General features: G+C 51.8%; 1 protein-coding gene across 6 annotated transcripts in view; it reads left to right on the top strand.

The window, feature by feature from the left end:
- Positions 1 to 14,793, top strand: part of UCKL1 (uridine-cytidine kinase 1 like 1) — a 41,439-nt gene extending 26,646 nt beyond the window's left edge. For 2 of the 6 annotated variants that reach the window (XM_038369366.2, XM_043495645.1), the window contains 9 exons: positions 293 to 354; positions 6,204 to 6,223; positions 9,925 to 10,023; positions 10,746 to 10,839; positions 11,573 to 11,635; positions 12,248 to 12,370; positions 13,126 to 13,233; positions 13,830 to 13,986; positions 14,420 to 14,793. In XM_038369366.2, the coding sequence (XP_038225294.1) occupies positions 293 to 354; positions 6,204 to 6,223; positions 9,925 to 10,023; positions 10,746 to 10,839; positions 11,573 to 11,635; positions 12,248 to 12,370; positions 13,126 to 13,233; positions 13,830 to 13,986; positions 14,420 to 14,490 (797 nt within the window). In that variant the 3' untranslated portion in view covers positions 14,491 to 14,793. Of the gene's footprint in view, positions 1 to 292; positions 355 to 2,451; positions 2,469 to 6,203; positions 6,224 to 9,924; positions 10,024 to 10,745; positions 10,840 to 11,572; positions 11,636 to 12,247; positions 12,371 to 13,034; positions 13,234 to 13,829; positions 13,987 to 14,419 lie in introns of those variants that run through there. The other 4 variants (XM_038369368.2, XM_038369369.2, XM_038369370.2 and 1 more) reach the window with 3 other exon arrangements.
- Positions 14,794 to 18,322: the final 3,529 nt, after the last annotated feature.

The raw sequence follows: 18,322 nt of genomic DNA, 5'->3' as shown, positions 1-18,322 counted from the left end.
CTGGCTGTGCCAAACCCTTGCCAAGGAGCTGACGGGGCTGCCGTGTGGGGGGTGGTTTTTGGTTACGTCAGTGGGTCTGCCTCAGTTCACCCCAGGTGATTGCCTGCGCCTGCCACTAGATTAACTAGCAGGGAGCAGAGTTACCGGTTTGTGGGTTATGGTTTGGGTCTGGGAAGGCAGGGACCCAGCGTTTCCGTGTTTCAGGATCGCAGGCAGCGGAGAGGGTGGTGCTGAGGTGACGCCGAGTCCCTGGAACTCACCCTGTCTCTCTCTTGTTCTTGGCGCACCGAAGGTAGCGGGAACACCGTGGCCATTGACCTGATCGTCCAGCATGTCCACAGCCAGCTGGAAGAGGTAAGGGCTGCGCTGTGAAGCTCCAGTTCAAAGCCTTGCCTCAGGGAGGTGGCAATACGGGTGCTAACCGCCTGGGGAGAGCCGGGGCAGTGGCGTGGCTAGTGACATCATCCAGCACCTAGCCGGGGTATCGTTTGGCTTGGGATTTGCATGTGAGAACAGCGGGGCGATGATACAAGATTTCTGACCTCCTAAGTAAACTCCTCTCCAGCCTCCCACTTCTCAACCGAGCGAGTCCTCCCTCTCCTCCCGCCACTGCACTGGCTGGGCACTGGGCAAGGCAAGCTGCACATCCACGTGCCCGCTGCTGCTGGGCCTGCCTCTGTACAGTGGCATGCGACAAGCTGAAGGGAGAGGGCTGCAGCCTGGATGCTGGCGCTTTGCACATGGGTGCTGGGGGCCTGCAGAGCTGCATGGCATCTCTCCCTGCGTTCTCTGGGCTGCGCCGTGCCCTGCCCTGGCCCTGGCCCCAGGCTTGGCACATCCCAGTGCTTCCTTCCATGCCTGCAGCCCCGGGAACCTGCCTGTACCTTACTGGGAGCTCTTGGATAACAGCAACTTCTTGCTGGGAACTGAGAGTTTGCTGGTAAGCAGAATCCACTGTACTTGCCTCATCCCCGGTACAGGATTCCTAACTGCAGGCCTAGGAAACTCAGCAGCCCCAGGGCGTTAAGCACAAACCTGGCCCTGACTTCTCTCTCCAGTGCATTGCTCTGGCCCCTTATCTTCCACCAGTTCCTGCCCTCCAAGCACGCGCAGCCGTTGGGTTTCCGGCTCTGAACAACTCTCGGAACAGGCCAGTTTTTCAAATCCGGTTCAGACGCCCCCCCTCGTTGGTTGAAGCCTTGCGAAAACAGCTGAGATCTGCCCCCTGGGAGCGGAGACCTTTCAGCAGCAGCCAATCCAAATACCACAATTCAGCCTCACACCTGAGCACTAGTCTGTACTGGCTCGAAGGCGGATCCAGATTCCTACTTCCTCAGCCATCTCTAGTTTTCACAAACCTTGAATCCCATAACTGGACTGTAACTGCTCTGGAGGGTGGATTATGTCTGAGCACTCGCGGGGGGTGTCAGATCAGCAGATGAGGTTGTGTACCTGACGCTGTGGGCTGCAGTTCCTAGTTTCCCTGGGAAGATTAAGGGCAGACTGGTGATCTCGGTGCCACATCACTCAGGTTCTTGTATGTTAACTCGGGGATATGCTGGGGGCAGGGGGAGGGGTCTCTTTGCACTTTGATTTTGCCATTGGAATCTGTTTGCTTTTCAAGATAGCTACGCTCCCCTTGTGCTCAGGGAAGAGTTCCAGAAGGGCACATGCACACACAAGTCAGATGCACTTGGAAGTAAAATTCTCCACTCCAATTGGCCTTTCTAAGCTCCCACTCGGCTACAGCCATCTGGCTGCCTGATATTGCATGCATGAGACTGCATGCAATACCACACAGGCTAGCAAGTCCATATAGGAGACATTGCTCCTATACGTTGGCACTTGCCTAGAGTGTGCCCCTCCAAAAATGTCTCCTCTCCTAGTTAAAAAGGGTTCCCTGTATTTTCCTGCAAACAGCCCTATTTGTAGTGTTGAAATCAGGACAGGTCTAGAGGTTGCGAAAGCCAAGTTTCATCTTGTACCCTGCCATAGGAGCTGTTTCCTTGTATAAGTATGAAATGCTGATGTCGTATCAGAAGAATAACTGGTATCTAAAGCAAGATGGAAATTGGTTTTGCAGTCTCTGAACTGACTCATAGCTGGGGTCCGAGACCTGGCTGGTTTCCATGGAGATGAGATAGCTGCTGCTTCCAGGAACAGGCCTCAGGAAAAGCAAATTAGAGCAAAACTTTCTTTCAGCTAAATCTCACAGTGAGTGAGAAATGCGGGTCCTTCCCAGACTGCTGGTTTGGGAGAACCTGTGGATGCTGCGTTTTGAGGGGCAGGAGGGGTTTATTGGGGGCAGAGGGAGAAAGACTAACTGTGAACGCAGGAAAATGTTCCTATTCTTCCCTTTTTTTTTTTTTTTTTTTTTTTTTGTCTCTAAACGCCCGTGGGCTTGACAATGCTTAATGCCGGTTGCGTTGTGTCTTTGTGTTACTGCTGCAGCGTGAACTCAGTGTCAGGTAAGACCCTCATGACTCTATCCTGTCTGCGTGACCTGAGGCATTTCCAATGCCAGGCACTGCTTGGGCTGCACTGTCTCTATCAGAATCCAGTAACTTCCTCCTGGAGCTCAGACCCGTAGAGCTCATCTCACCCTATGTGCTCAGGTACAGCCAGGAGGGCAATATTTTAAATTCTGGGCATATATAGAAAGTGAAGGTACCTGCAGTCTATATGGCCAACATCTGACCTGACTGCATACCCAATCCAACTCCCATTTACGTTGGATCCGGGCCTAACTTGTTCTTCGGTGAATCGGAGACATTCACAAGGCTGACGACTTGCAGAATGGAAAGAGTTTGGTATTTTTTACCAGAATTTTTTTTTTCTTCAACTAATGTGAAAAGTGGTTTGGAGAATTCTTCTGAGCAGCGGCCACTGGAAAAGCATAGGAATACCAAGGCCTTGTGTTCATAACCCAAAGGAAATTTAAGCTGAACCATCCCCACGTTTAAACGAAGTTCCTTGAGAATTCAGGCAGCCCCGGAGAGCAGGAGACTAAAGCACAGGGGTTATAGTGCCCAAAGGGAACTCGACTGATTCTGAGTGGTAACACACATGCTTTGATCCAGGAGGACAAGTTCTATGGAAATAACTTCAGGACTTGCCAAAAATATAGTGGGAGATACGATTGCCTAGTAGCTCCAGGTGTATATACAGGGTAGACACCTATTTAGCTACCCTTATAATATCAGCGTGTAGATGGTGCTTCTGATTTTTTACTTCCATTAGGCATTCAGCTAAGATTTCAGCTATTTTTGAGGGAGGCGAAAAGATGCATTTCTAAAAATGCATTTCCACTTAGATGTATATCTTTGTTTAAAGAGACACTTAACTCGGATAGGCCTGAAGTTTACATTTGGCATAAAAAAAAACCTTTTACAAACCCTCAGATGAATAGAAAAGCTTCTGTTTTTTCCCAAAGCTAGTTATTTTCAATCAAGTAAATTGGATGGTTAAAATTTCACTTTTAACAATCTTGGGGCCTAATGTGGCAAACATCTATACGTGTGAGTAAATTTACTCCTACGGGTACCTGTGCTCATGTACGTAAGTGTTTGGAGCTTCGGGGCTGAAGGTGGCATATAGTGACACAACCATGAAAATTTTTCAGTTACAAATGTATAATTTGTAACAGACTGATTTTTTTCCCCAAGCTGATATTATTCTGAAATCCAAAAAGTACCACTCGTAGTCTTGATTTTGCCTTTTTTTCATGCATCTTGAAAATCAACAAATTTAGTAAAATGGTGCTGATTTTGTAATGGAGAGTTTAGTGCTGCAGCACTTTAATTGCACAAATAACTACAACCACAACACTTGGGTAACCTCAGAATTCTTATCATGTATTTCAATCAAGGCTTCCTTTCTGGTAAAAGTCTGAAAAAAATGAAGGTCAGGAGTTGGAACATGCCTGCAAACATTGGTTTAAACTCATGAAACCCAAAGGTTTTTATTAAGTCAGTTGTCTCCAGCACCCCTTCCGCCCAGGGGCAGCTGTGTGTTATGTGAAGCTGTGCATAATCTATAACTGGTAGAGAAAAACCCAGATGTCGGATCTGGACCCAGGCTAACCTACCTTCCACACAAACTGTAGGTAAATTTGGGTAGGAATCCAGATCCAAACTCCATCGCTTTGGCCCCTCTCTAGCACTTCATCAATGGAACTTTTTAAGTATTATGGAGGTGAGCCGATTCTAAGCCCAGTGTGTAATGACAGGGTAAATTACCAGGATGAACTGTTGATACCTCTAACTGGATGTTAACAGAGTTAATTGCTGATGCATCCAAATTCTCACTCATTTAAAGAAAATTGTAATAATCGCTGGACATTCGACTTCTCAGTTTCACACCCAGACGCACGTTTCCTGTCTGAAACTGCAACACAGTGAGCCTCCATGTGCAGGCACTGTACACCCACACGTGCAGTTCCCCTTAACACCAGTAGGAACAGACACGTACACTTCCTTGGCAGAGCAGACCCCGGGGTCTGCTTGCTTGCGTCGAAGTGTGATGCTCTCAGCGATTTCTTGATCTATTTTTTTTTCCTTCCGCCATGCTGTTTGAGAACTGGACTTGCTTCTAGAAACGGGTGTTCTCGAAGATGAATTCACCGTTGCCAATCAATACTTCCCATCCCCAGGTCTAGATCACCTCCATGTGCCCTTTGCCAGTTGTATCTTTAAATATCAAGCCGTGGCACGGTGTAGTAGTCCTTGTTTGAAATGTCAGCCGTTAAAAGCCAGCTGCCGTACGTGTTTGAAATGCCTTACCTACATTAGCTTCTTTGTAGCTGGCTGTCTCTTGTCTGCTTCCTGTCTGATTGCATGTACAGCAAAGAGCTGGTGGTATTCACCGTGCCTTTCTGAGAGACAGTCACCCCCATATTTCTTTTGCTTTCATTTCTCCCTTCCCCTTCCCCCCCCTTGAAGCTTTCGTTCTGGGGAGGGAAATAAGTTTCCAACGTGAGACATTTTCTCAACCTGCTCATGGTGGCTTGGCTGAATGTTCCATTGCTGGTCAGCCACAGCGAAGAGGGGAGAGGAAATTCTGCTCACCTACCTCACCCACAGGATGGCTGAGAGCCAAGACAGCAAAGAGGGACAAACTCCTGCAGGCCCCCTAAGCCTGATCTGTTCACCATTCTCCAGTGCAGGGTCGAGAGAGAACATGAGCTCTTGTCCCTGTCAGGTTGGTTGTGCAAGCTGCTGAGCTGTTCTCGCTGCCCCGTTTGCAGTCCCCTGGTAGGGTCCACGCCGAGTTCTGTTCAGCGGGCCGGATTGCCAGTGTCTCTCTGCAGAACATAAAATGTTCTTGCCCGTGTGTGTGCAAACATGGAATGTACTCGACTACACTCCCATTCCACTGGGAGAGGAGCCTGGGCTGTGGATCCCAGGCCAAATCTTTAACTGGGCCTCTATCAAGAGGCACCTGCCACCCAAGTGTGAGTGTTTGTGTCCCCACATGGGCCTGGCAAGCAGGTCGGTGGGCACATCTTGTGCCTGTTTGCATGTGCCAACGGTGCACTTTTTGAGGCCCAGCTGCATGCTTGGCCATCAGTGTTTGTCCTTCCCCAGGTTTTCCAGTTGCTGGGATATTGGAGTAAATGAAGGCTCCTCTCTCTGATCGTGGGAATGCACGGAGTCCTGGATGAGGGGTCTGGTCTCTCCTCCATGCAGCAAAGTCAGGGGACGGAGCCATAGACACCAACTCCTGTTAGCATCAGCAGGAGCAAGGTGTGCAAGTCGTGGAGGACACAATAGACTCTTGCCCGTCCGGCGTTTGTGACATCACGCTTCTCTGCCAAGGCCGTGGCTGGGATTGGGGTCTCACTCCATTGAATGCACAGGGGACATAACACTGTCATTTTTCCCCCACGTTAGGTTGGTGTGAGTGCTGAGTGGGGCCCCTGGTAGACTGTCCAGCAGAGGGTCGCACCTCTAAGACAATCTGTTAAGCAAACACAGGTTCAGTGGAAAAGATGGTTGCTGAGGGATCTCTCCCTAATGGCTCAGGCGTTGATCGAATCCAACTGGTACTGCTTGAAGTTAATACGGATCATGGCTCCCCTCTTCCCCCCGGTCCTTTGACTAATTAAAATGCTTTTTCCTTTTTCCCCCCCCCCCTCCCCTTTAAACCCTTGTTGTATTTCCTGCTTTGTCACTCCCTGAACATCCCTCCCATCTGGTGAACAGAGGAAGCTACGCTGGGATATGTGAGGAACGCTTGCAGTGTTTTGATTTTGATACTAATCATGGGAGCTGTGGGCTGACGGCGGGTGAGCCAGGGCTGCATGCTGAACATGGGGGCCCACCGAGAGGGAGCATGTGCAGGTTCCTACAATGGTGATGTTCTTTAAGCTGAAACAAAAGCAACCCCCCTCTCCCCTCAGTACCTCTTCTCCAGATCAGATCATCTTGAGAATTAGACTATGGAGATATGTCTTGGGTACCTGTATGGCCACATTGCCGTCGTATGTGGGCACCTCCTAGTCATTAATGTATTTATCTTTAGAACACCCCTGGGAAGCCGGGCAGTGCTATTATCTCCATTTTACAGATGGGAACCTGAGGCACAGAGAGGCTAAGTGACTTGCACATGGTCTTGCAGAACGTCTGTGGTGGAGCGGTGACTTTTTCTCTCCAGTGCCAAGTTATTGCTCCAACCACTGAACCATCCTTCCCCTCTGCTGAATCTGGAGAATTCCCCAGAGCAAGAGGTGTCTAGTCCCACCATTGCTGTGGGGGATTGTTTGCCATGAGATCTACAGCAACTAATCCCTGGTCTGCCTCTCACCCCAGAGAGTGGTATAGGGCTGCAGGCACTCCAAGGGGTTCCTCTGCTGTCACAGCCTGAAAAGCAAAGTGCAAGCATTTCAGGAACAAATGGAAACATAGGTGACAAAATGACAGGTTCCCCGAGCCTGTTCACAGCTCGGTGGTGTAGGAGGGGTGTTCCTAGTTGCGTTATGCCTGGTTGTGGCATCCGGGGACCGTGTCTTGGTGTTTTGTGTAGGTGCTGGAGAAGACAACATGGGCTGATCCTCTCTGGTGTGGCACACAGTGATGTACCACAGTGTGCATGGGGGTGGACAGCTGGAGGACGGTGGTGACCAGCACTTGGATCGGATACGAGGGCTTGGGCAGCAGAGAGCTGTGACCTTGGAGGGCCTTTGCAACCCACAGGGCCGTTTGGTTTGTGGCTTGTAATGGTGCTGACCACACTCCTCACTTTAAGGCCTGGGTCCCAATAAGTCTGCAAATGCCGAGTTGAGGCCAGCGCCCCATCCTCGGGAGGGGGGGCTAGCCTTAAGGTGCAATTCCCTGGCTTGTGGCATGTAGGCATAAAAGGACCCGCAAATGGCAAGGGTATTGATGAATCCTCTGCCAGGCCTAACAAGCAAAAGTGGACTGCTCTGCCCTGGAGCCATTTCTGCTGGCTCTTGTCCAGCAGGTTTGCCAGCCTTGAGCGCTGCACTGCTGCCAGCCCTGTCTTTCTGCAGAGAGGCGAAGCTCAGCACCTGCTCCTGGGGGAGTTCTCTGAGGAGCCCCTGGGACACTTCATGGGGATTGAGGTCGCTTGTCCTAGTGGCCTGTACAAATGCCACCTCTGGGAGTTTTCCGTCGCCTGTAGGTGCCCTGCAGTTGGATCTACTGCCCTTATCTTTTGTTGCTGGGCCCTGCCACAAAACTGCCTCGTTCCTGCGCCGGGCGGTGGGTGCGTAGAGCCCTGTGTTTCAGGTCTGGCTGAGACGCGCTTTGAGATCCAGGTGCTATGTAAAAGCAGGGCACCGTTACCCCTGCCACAGCAGCGCTGTGGGGACGGCAGCCCATTCTCCCAGTAGGGGGGCATGCTGGAGATACCCCAAGCCCATTGCTCTTCTTTTGTGACAAGGAATGTTGGCTCCAGCTGGTTTCTTTGATGATTTCTCCTTTTTTTGTTGTTTTTTTATCCCTCTCGACCCTCCTGCCCCCCCGCCCACACACACACACACTTCTCCTCTCGGGCCAGTGTGGACCAAGTCAAAACCTGTTTGTGGGCCCGATCCTGCAGCCATTCCCCATGTAAAGTGGCTGCAGGATTGGGTCCTTATGAAGAGTGAGGGCCTCTAGCGAGGCTGGGGTCAGATTGCCCTGCGGAAGCCTGGAGCTGCAGCACAAGGAGGGGACCTGCAGGAGCATAGAAGCCTCGCTGTGGTCATGGGGAGGGATGGGACACAAGTGGGGTGCCAGGGAGACTAACCAGGGGGTCGTCTTCGCTAACCGAGTGCAGCTTGTTTTGCTGACCACCTGCCCCCGAGGCTTTGAGGGATTCGTCTTGCTTCAGAGCACAAGTGGTGCCGGGGCAGCACTTTGGATAACGCTCTTGCAAAGCCTCCCCCTAGAACTGAGTGCACCCCATGCACCCCATTTGTCTCTCCGCCCTTGGTGGGGGTGTGTTCAGATTTCCCCTCAAAGTATTTCACAAATGCCCTTTCCCAGCTTATTTCCTGCCATTGAAATTTCTACCCTCTATCTGGGGAGTGGAAACCCCCCAGACACACACACACACACACACCCCCAAACCTATTACAGCCTTTCTATGTAATCAGCTGGTGCATCAGGGTGGGATCCCTGCATGCCCACACATGCAGAATGGTCACAGGCCGTCCACAGCCCTGGTGACATGGGCACAGGAAGCGTTTGTTTCTGTAAAGAAACATCTCTTTGTTTTTTAACAATCAAAACTGGAGCTGGTGGAATAAGACAAAACCCTCAAATGCTCAACGGGCTTCGCTCGCATCTTGATTTGCATTTGTTTTAGCCAAGGCCAAAGGATGACTGGGTAGATGGAGGAATCTGGTCACCATGCCCCTCTTCCTCAATCCCTACCTAGTCATCTTCCTCCTCCTGGCTTGCTTGTGTGTGTTGCATTAATTAACCAGGGTGGTTCTCTACTAAATCTGTACTTGGCTGGTGCTTTTATCTTTTCCTTCCCTCAATATATTCCCGAACCAGTTGCAGTCATTTTTGTGTGTGATCCAATGCACAGCTGTCTTAGTCCTGCGTTCCTCATGTGCAAGGCTGATTGGTTCATCCTTTCCAGCCAGAGATGTGACCTTACTACATCTTTCAAACAAAGAGAGGCAGGCTAATGGGAACCCATTATCAATGGCATTTCCTTGATCCAGGAATAGGCATTGCACTCAGCCATGTTAATTGATTTGTCATCCAGAGATGAGTCATCCCAGTTGCCAGGCCTGTCCAGCTATAAAGCGTCTTGAGGCTATTCCTAATTTTGTAACGACATGACTGTCTATGAATGGACCAGAGCTCCCACACCAAACCCTTCCTAGAACAGTCATGCATCCCACGGGGTGCAGTTAATCTCAAGGGATCAAAGCTGTCAGTTGGTGCATGGGTGTAGGACACGCTGACAAAGAACCCTGTTTCTGATGATGTACCAGAAAATATTTGCTCTGAGAGAGGCACCTTTTATGGGGTTAAATTTGAGATACTTTACTCCTAGCTGTCCCTTCCTCATTCATGGACTGAGGGATCCATCTACTGAATTAGAGCAAAGAAAGCAAATGAGACCCGTGAGCCACAGGAGTATGATCTGTTTTATGGAGAAGATTTATCTCTCCTAACATGACTGGTCAGTTACAGTAGATGGCACATCCTGGATGGTAAATATGTTTGTGCAGCCAGTTGGAGCCTTAACATCCCAGCTGTCTTGGGGGCTGGTGGGATGCGAAGGCTCCGGGATTCTAGATGTGGCTTCTCATTAGTCTCATTAACAACCTCCTTGTCACCTTTGGGTGTCTTCCTCCCCCTGGGCTGCAGGCCTTGGGTGCTGCCCTTGGAGTTTGGCTGGATGAGTGTTTATGCGTGTAAACAAGCGCTCACTTAGCTGTGGTGTTGTGTTGGTCTCCAGGGCAGCGCTGGCCTCTGCCCACCAGTGCCATCCCCTTCCTCGGACCCTCAGCGTGCTGAAGAGTACCCCACAAGTGCGCGGCATGCACACCATCATCCGGTAAGCACGCCACCTCGCATTTGGAGTGGGTGAGGCTAAGGGCGTGGGGGCCTTTGGCATCATCCAACCTTGGTCTGGGTGTTTGACATCTCCCACTCCCCCAAGAGATGAAATCCTGCCCTGGGCCACAGACCCTAGTCGGGGATAGGCAGTTCTCACCCGTTTCCTAGAATCATCCATTTAAAATAGGATAATGTCAACCCCTAACTCTGAGCGTCTGCATGCTGGCTGCCTTGCTCAGCCATGAACAGCTAATCCTGCCACCACCCCAAAAGCTGGGTACCATCCCTGTTGTACAGACAGAGGAACGGAGGCATAGAGAGGTAAGAGACCTGCCCAAAGCCCACAGCAAGATTGCAGCAGAGTTAGGATAGAACCCCGGAGGTCTGGGACAGCGATTGCTCCATCTCGGCGCTCCCTTTTGCAAAAGTGCCTATGTCCCAGCAACAAAACTGCAATCTGGGATGGGGCAGGACAACGCAATTTCCGGTAAAGGGGCCTGGTGAGGTTCAGGGTCCTCGGCTGGATCCCCCTGGTGGAAGGCCTATGATGATATCAGCTGCTTCTACCTGGGAGGAGGCTGAGGGACCTGCCATATGTATCTGGTCCACCTTTTTCTTCCTACACGACCCTGCCTCACCCTTAAGGCAGCCTCTGACTCACAGTCAGCATCTCATGGAGAGTTCTCATTGACGGACAGGCCTTTCTCCCCTCCCCCTTAGAAACAAGGAGACCAGCCGAGATGAGTTCATTTTCTACTCCAAGAGGCTGATGCGGCTGTTGATTGAGCACGCATTGTCGTTTCTGCCTTTCCAGGTATGTACAGGAAACGAGGGGATGGAGGGGAAAGCCCGTTGTTCTCTCCTTTCTGATCCAAGTCTGGGGGGACAAGGGGAGGTCTGCATTTGCCACGTGGAGCCTTCCCTACTTCTCTGTGACTTGCCCTCGTGGAAAAGGCTAAAAAGAAATGATTCTCCTAGGTCAGTCAGCAGTGGTCACCAGAGATGGGACCCTTTTCTGTTCTATATGCGTTCTTATTACCACACTCATTCCCGTAGTGTCTACATGCCTTCCAGCGGTGCAGTGAGCAGTGTGACTGACAGCTGTCACGTGTTTTGTTCTTGCTTCCTCCCTGGGGGAAAAGATTTCAGAGTAGCAGCTGTGTTAGTCTGTATCCGCAAAAAGAAAAGGAGGACTTGTGGCACCTTAGAGACTAACAAATTTATTAGAGCATAAGCTTTCGTGAGCTACAGCTCACTTCATCGGATGCATGCAGTGGAAAATACAGTGGGGAGATTTTATATACACAGAGAACATGAAACAATGGGAGTTACCATACAGACTGTAAGGAGAGTGATCAGGTAAAGTGAGCTACCCTACCCCTGAGTAAGGGGCCATCTCTGGCTCGCACAGCTAGTGTCCAGGGCTCAAGCACCTCCCCTGGCTCCATGACTGTGTCCAGGGTGCACCAGCCTGTGGCTTTTGTGCCATTGCTCCTGTGTGCTGGCCGTCTGAGCCCGTGTTAAAGCTTGTGCTGTGATCTTTCTAGAGCTGCACTGTCCAGACCCCTCAGGGAGAGGACTACGAGGGGAGATCCTACAGTGGGAAGCAGGTAAGGGAAAGGGAAAGGCTGGATTCAATTGCACTCACTGGGGCCAGATCGTATGCACATTGAAATCAACGGGAAGAGTCCCCCTGACTTAATGGGCCCCTCCTCAGCATCTGGAATAGCTGGGTCTGCTCCAGGGGGCTGCTGGCTTTCTGCTGGGCTGTAGAGACCAGGGGATCCTACAGCTTAATTAACAGCAGTGACTAGTCAGGTCAGGCCCTTCAGTAGCACTAATTAGGTGTGTGCGCTGAATCGCTCCTCTTCTCATCCTCCCATGTATCCTTTTGGGGAGGCAGCTGTGTCTTGTTGGAGTCTGCTTAACCCTGTCACTGCTGGAGGAGATGTGGTTCACATGCGGCTGTGCATGGCTCAGTCCCATTGCTGGCCTGGGCAAATGGGAGCAGGGGACCAGGCCTGGGGTTTGCGTTCTGCACACAGCCCATAGATCAAGTGCAGCTAATGAACTTACCTGCAGCTGTGAAGTGCTTTGAGCCTCTGGATCCAAAATTGCTGTAGATCCGCGCTAGGTCTAGTTCCTTTGGAGACCAGAGAACGCTGGCATAGGAACATTTGAGGGACCCCGTGTGGCCACTTCATCCCCACTCTCTGTTACAGATCACAGGTGTGTCTATCCTGAGAGCAGGAGAGACTATGGAGCCGGCACTCCGAGCCGTGTGCAAGGACGTCCGAATTGGCACCATCCTCATCCAGACCAACAGCAACACTGGAGAGCCAGAGGTAAAGGGCTTGGTCCTCAGGAGTCGAGGGCACCTTGTGACCCATGACCATTTGCAGCAGCTGAGTCTCTGTTTCAGGGATCCCTAACGCTGCTACATGCCTAGTAATTGCAATCAGTTCATTCATTCCTGCTGGACACAGCAGGTCTCGTCAGCAGGTGGCTGGTTGGTAACTGGCTTTCATATTTAATGAGCATTCATCGGCCACTGAGGTCTAAAATGTCTGACTTCAAGCGAACCCATACGGTATGTCCCGTGGTCGGGAAGGCTTTCACAATCGTCTGTGCAAAAATACATACACAGGTGCAGTGACCGGCTAGACATCTAGTCAGTTGCATGTACACTGGCCACAGCTGAGTGCAGCCCGGGCGTGCCAGTGAGGCACAGAACTGGGCACAGTTCAGTGCACTCGCCATTAAAAAAAAAAATAAAAATCAAGACAAGGTCGTTGGGGCTTTTTAAATGTATCCTCTTCACTAAGTGTTCATCCCCGTCTGGTAAGCACCAGCCCATTGCCTCGGTGCTTGCCCGGCTAGCCTTTTAGCAGCAACTGCCTCATGAAAAAAAGGGGCTGGTAACAGGCCAGCAGCCTGTACCTGATTCAGCCCAACCCATTAATCCTGCCAGCAACGGGGTAAGTGGGCTCCGCTGTCTCCCTGTGGCAGGTAGCGCATCCCCCACCCAGCTAAGGGAGATGTGAGGAGAGCTGTTCTGAGGGCACTTCCCAAATCCCTCTCTGGTCTGCCCCTTGTCCAGCTCCACTACCTGAGGTTGCCGAAGGACATTAGTGAAGATCACGTGATCTTGATGGACTGCACTGTCTCCACGGGGGCGGCAGCCATGATGGCGGTGAGAGTGCTGCTGGTAAGAAAGGATGACGGGGGCCCGTCTCCGTTCAGAGGGGGAAACCCCGGAGCAGCCCTGGGGGTGCTGGGAACTTGGGGAGGGGGGCAGGTCCAGCCCAGCTCTCTGATGCCAAATCCCAGAGTCCAAGTAAACTAAACGCCGGTACCGTTAAATCTGGGCCCCATGGTGAAAAGAGGAAGGAGGCCGGCTGGTGTGGTGCAAGCCACAGTGACCCTCCGGGCCAGACACTATAGTCGCCCTCCCCTGGGGCAGCCCCAGGGGACAAGCCCTGCAGGAACTGAATTCACATCCAACGCAAGCCAGCTCCTTCCCGGTGTCCCCAGCCCAGCAGGGAGATCGGCTCCGAGAAAGAGATGAGGCAGGGGGCTGCTCTCAGTCCCCGGGGGCATAGGCCCAAACACAATGTTGGCCCTTGGGGTGGGAGGCCAAGGGTTTGAACTGGCCTGAAAGCGGAGTTCTCCCCAAGTCGGGGCTGACGGGGAGGAGGGACATACAGACCCTTGCACTGCTGCCGTCTGTGCATAGGGAGGAGGGGAGTCTCCAAAGCGGTGACATGGCCCCTCCCCCACCCTCACGCCATGACTCTTTCGTAGGATCATGATGTCCCCGAGGACAAAATCTTCCTTCTCTCTCTGCTGATGGCAGAGATGGGCGTCCACTCGGTGGCCTATGCCTTCCCCCAGGTGAAGATCATCACAACGGCAGTGGACAAGAAGGTGAACAACCTTTTCCGGATCATCCCCGGCATCGGTGAGTACCCGCCGGGAACCTGCTTGGGTGGGATCGGAAGGGAAGGGCTGACGGCAGCGATCGCCCAACAGGGTGTGATGCTAAGAAGGGGAAATAAAGGAGGTTGCTCTGATCCCGCTGCTGTCTTGTCATTCAGCATTTCTTCTCCACCTTCCTTTTGCAAGTGACAGAAACTGACTTCTTCCCATGCCCATATGGGAGAGCAGAGTGCGTGGGTGGCCCAGCAGCCCCTCTGTTCTTGCAAGCTGTCCAGGGGGGCATTTCCACGGGATGTCAGAGCAATCGTCCTTTGTGTTCTTTCGGGAGCGGGTGTAGTTCCCACCCAGCTGGTTTAAGGGAGTCCGGCATTCCTGTGGCACCGATCTCCATGTGTAACTTCACATTGATGCCTTGTGTGTGCACATCTCTCTCTCTCCCCACCCCCATACCCTAGGGAATTTTGGAGATCGCTACTTCGGGACCAACGCCTCCCCTGACTGGAGCGACGACACCCTGGACACTTAGCAAACACCCCCACCTGCCCTGGGTCAGAAGACAAGACCCCACCCTGGAGACGAGGCAGCTTTGGCACGGCACCTTACTCTTCTATTGTACATTTCCAAAGGGATTTCCCCTGGGGCATAGATATTTTTTCAGCTGTTGCGTTTGAAGTCTAGGGCATATTTTTTAAAAAGGAAGAAATGCATATCCTAGCTGACTGTCCTACTTTAGAGCAGAGTTAATTTATTTTAATTTAAATATTTGCCTATGTAACTTATGTGAGTTTTTATAACAAACAAAATAAAGTTTTTCTCCAGTTTCCTTGCAGCATAGGGGGTCAGGGACTGTCTGCAGGAAGCTGCTCGAGTTTTGTAACCCTCCCGGGAAGGGCTCCCTGCCAAAATAAATGGATTATGCCAGAAAGCCTGCCCAGCTGAACAGCCGGTGCCAGTTTCTTGCACGATTTCAGAGCAGCCTCCAGTATTTTCCCCTCCTCATGGCCAAGTTCCTAGTAACACCACAGTTGCTGGCCGCAGGAGAGATTCAATCAGCCCAGCCCTGCTGCTCTGCAGGGAAAGGGCCCAGCTCCCCTGGTACAAGGGCACACCCCTTGAGCTGACAGCTGAGGCTGGAATGTACTTATTGGAAGGGCTTAGCAAAGGGCGTGGGGGCAGGAAGCCTCGAGGGTGGCGTGGGGGCAGCAGGGTGGAAATCAATGAGGGGTTTGGGCTCAAAATAGCTGCACTCACTAGTGCAGCTTCTTGCGCAAATCCTCAACTAATTAAAACAAACTCAGCCCCACACGTGGCGAACGCAGGATCTCGACACTTGAAAGCTGTGCTGGGAGGCAGTGCTGCTACCTGATGAGCTCACACTAAAAATACCTCCAAGCGTAGGTGGCCCGAAAGCTCGTAAGCACAAATGCAGTGAGAGAGAGAGAGAGTTTCCGTGACTGAGAAAGTGACCCACGGCACTAGCTGCAGTGCCAAAGGAGGAGCAGCAAAGCGAGCCGCTGTGGGTGTGACCCGAACCGAGACCTAGCGGAGGGATGCGAGTGCTAGTCCCGTTGGGCCAGGCCTTCCCCTCCAAGGCCTGCTCTATACCTAAAATGTAGGTGAACCTAGTAGAGGCACTGAGTTCAGGCAGTGGAGGGGGTGACTTGACCTCCGCTGTGCCCCAAGACATGCCCCACTCAACCCCTTCCCCTAAATCCCCGCTCCACCTCTTCCTGTCCCACCCCACTCCTCCCCATCCCCCCCAGCACCTCCTGCATGCTGCTGAACAGCTGGGGGAGATGCTGGGGGGAGAGGGGAGGAGCTAATCTGCGGGGCTCCGGTAGGTGCTGAGCACCCCCTACCTCTTCTCTGTGGGTACTCCAGCTGCGGAGCACGCGTGGCGTTGGCACCTCTGCTAGCTACATTGCTGGGAGGGAGTTTGTTAAGCTGCTGTAAGCCCCAGTGTAGACGCTGCTAGGTCGCCTGAAGAACGCTTCCGTCAACCTAGCCCCTGCCTTGTGGAGCAGTGACTTAACTCCAGTGATGGACAGTTGACTCAGGCTTGAGGGGCTAAAGATAGCAACATAGATGTTTCCAGCTGGGCTGGAGCCTGGGCTCTGAAGGCCAGTGAGGGTCTGAGAGCCCAGTCTCCCACCCATGCGGGAACTTCTATACGCCTATTTTTAGCCCAGCAGTACAAGCCTGAGTCAATTGCCTTGGGCGCTGAGACTCGGTGCTGTGGGTTTTTCTTTGCAGTGGCATGTTTGGAAATGGGATTTAGGCTGCTAAATCACCGAGGCACGTTGGACAACCTTGCCCCTCCTTAATAATAGATGTAGCCTTCATCTAGCCCTCAGCCCAAGGGCTCTCCCAGTTTGGCACTGGTTCGCTTACAGACACCCTCAGCACTCCGGCTGCAGGGGAGCCATTACCCCATTTGGTGACCAGCAACTCTGCCCAGCTGGCAGCTGCGAGACCCCGACTGCTCACTGGCAAATTGTTCATTTAGAATAAAAGGGGCTGGAGGCCCAGCCTTCAGCTGCAAGAGCTTTGCTGGCCTGCAGCAGCTGCACCATTGTGCAATTAGGAGTCACAGCGACCCCCAAGCTGCAATGCACCCTGCTGCTGAATGGGGGCTAAGCACAGCAAATGGTGGGTGTCACAGCTGGTGGAAGAGCAAGGCAGGATTTAGCACTGCCATAGCGGGCTCTCAGGTCTAGATCGCAACATGCTGTCAGTTGTGCGAGTGCGCTGTAAGAGCGCGGCCCGTAGTGCATTAGTTAATACAAAGAGCACTGCTGGCACACAAGAATACATAGCATTGCCCATGAGTTAGTATGATCAATAAAGTTGTTGCTGTACATGGCAAATGCAGCTCTCTGCACTTCTCATGCGTGGGCAGGCATTGTCCCTGCTTTACATGGGTAAACTGAGGCACAATATGTTTAGACAGCTTGCGCAAGGTCATACAAACTAAACTCAGCTGGCTTGGGGAGAGATGATTGGTCAAACACATCACGTACTGGTTCTTCTGGGCACAGATTGGGTGACCAGAAGCCCATCTAGTGCAAGCTTTTATAGCCTATGAATTTAGCATGTGTTTTCCAGAGCTACTTGTATAAGTGGCTTGAAATGCGCTTTGAAACAGTGTGGAGATTTGGGAAAGACCAAGCACTGCAGGCTCCTGAGGGCCTGGCTAGTGGGAATCCATCCCAAATTCATGGGTGGGGTGAGGGGGGCTGTCAGTTTTCATCACAATATTCATGTCCCCAGATTGTTGCTGATTGTACGGTACATAGGGACCTGCCCTAGCAGAACCGTTGACATCACCATTGACCAGGCCTCTCTAACTCTAACAGAGGAGGGGTTGCTTTTAAATAGACAGCCCTGCGGGTACAGCCACCAAGCCAGGTGAGCTCAGACAGGGGAATGGCAGTTAAAAGGCTGCTACATAGCGCAGGGTTAGCCAGGTGAGCAGTGCTGCCCCTGCCAAGGTGAAAGGAGGCCAGAAACTTTCACCTGATAGGCAGCCTTTTGGAGTCCTGGAATTCATAGATTCATAGATATAAAGGTCAGAAGGGACCATTATGATCATCTAGTCTGACCTCCTGCACAATGCAGGCCATAGAATCTCACCCACCCAGTTCTGCAATAAACCTCCCACCTATGTCTGAGCCATTGAAGTCCTCAAATCATGGTTTAAAGACTTCAAGGTGCAGAGAATCCTCCAGCAAGTGACCCGTGCCTCATGCTACAGAGGAAGGCAAAAAACCTCCAGGGCCTCTTCCAATCTGCCCTGGAGGAAAATTTCTTCCTGACCCCACATTTGGCGATCAACTGAACCCAGACCATATGGGCAAGATTCACTAGCCAGAATTGTCTCCGTCTCCTGCGTTTGGCCCAGGAGCAGTGAAGATTTCCCCGCGCAAGCTGGGAAAGTGGTCTCCAAAACTTCAGCACCCAGAGCCTCAAAGGTATTTAGGTTCCTAGCACGCATCGAAAGCTGTGAGAACCAGACACCTAACTACCATTAACGAGCTGGTCCCATGGGTCTGGGTGTAGGTTTTGTGACTGCCTTTGATCATTCTACCCCTTCCCTCTTCTTCTTCCAAAGTGTATAGGGTGTCCTATAATTGGTTACTGAGGGGACCAGTGGTTTGGCCTATATTTGGAGCGCTGCCTTCTATTAGAGGGCTGACACTAGTCTATAAACTAACTCTTAGGCCTGCTCTGCACTTAAAAAGTTTTACAGTCCTAACTCATGCACTGGTACCGCGTCTCGTGTGCCCACAGCTGGAGCTAGCTGCATGTGCTTTACGCTGCTGTTTGGTTGCAGAGGAAAAGCTCTGCTGGTGTAAAGC

The sequence above is a fragment of the Dermochelys coriacea genome, chromosome 13, assembly GCF_009764565.3.
Source record: "Dermochelys coriacea isolate rDerCor1 chromosome 13, rDerCor1.pri.v4, whole genome shotgun sequence".
Lineage (NCBI taxonomy): Eukaryota > Metazoa > Chordata > Testudines > Dermochelyidae > Dermochelys > Dermochelys coriacea.
This window is presented reverse-complemented; position numbering and strand designations above follow the sequence as displayed.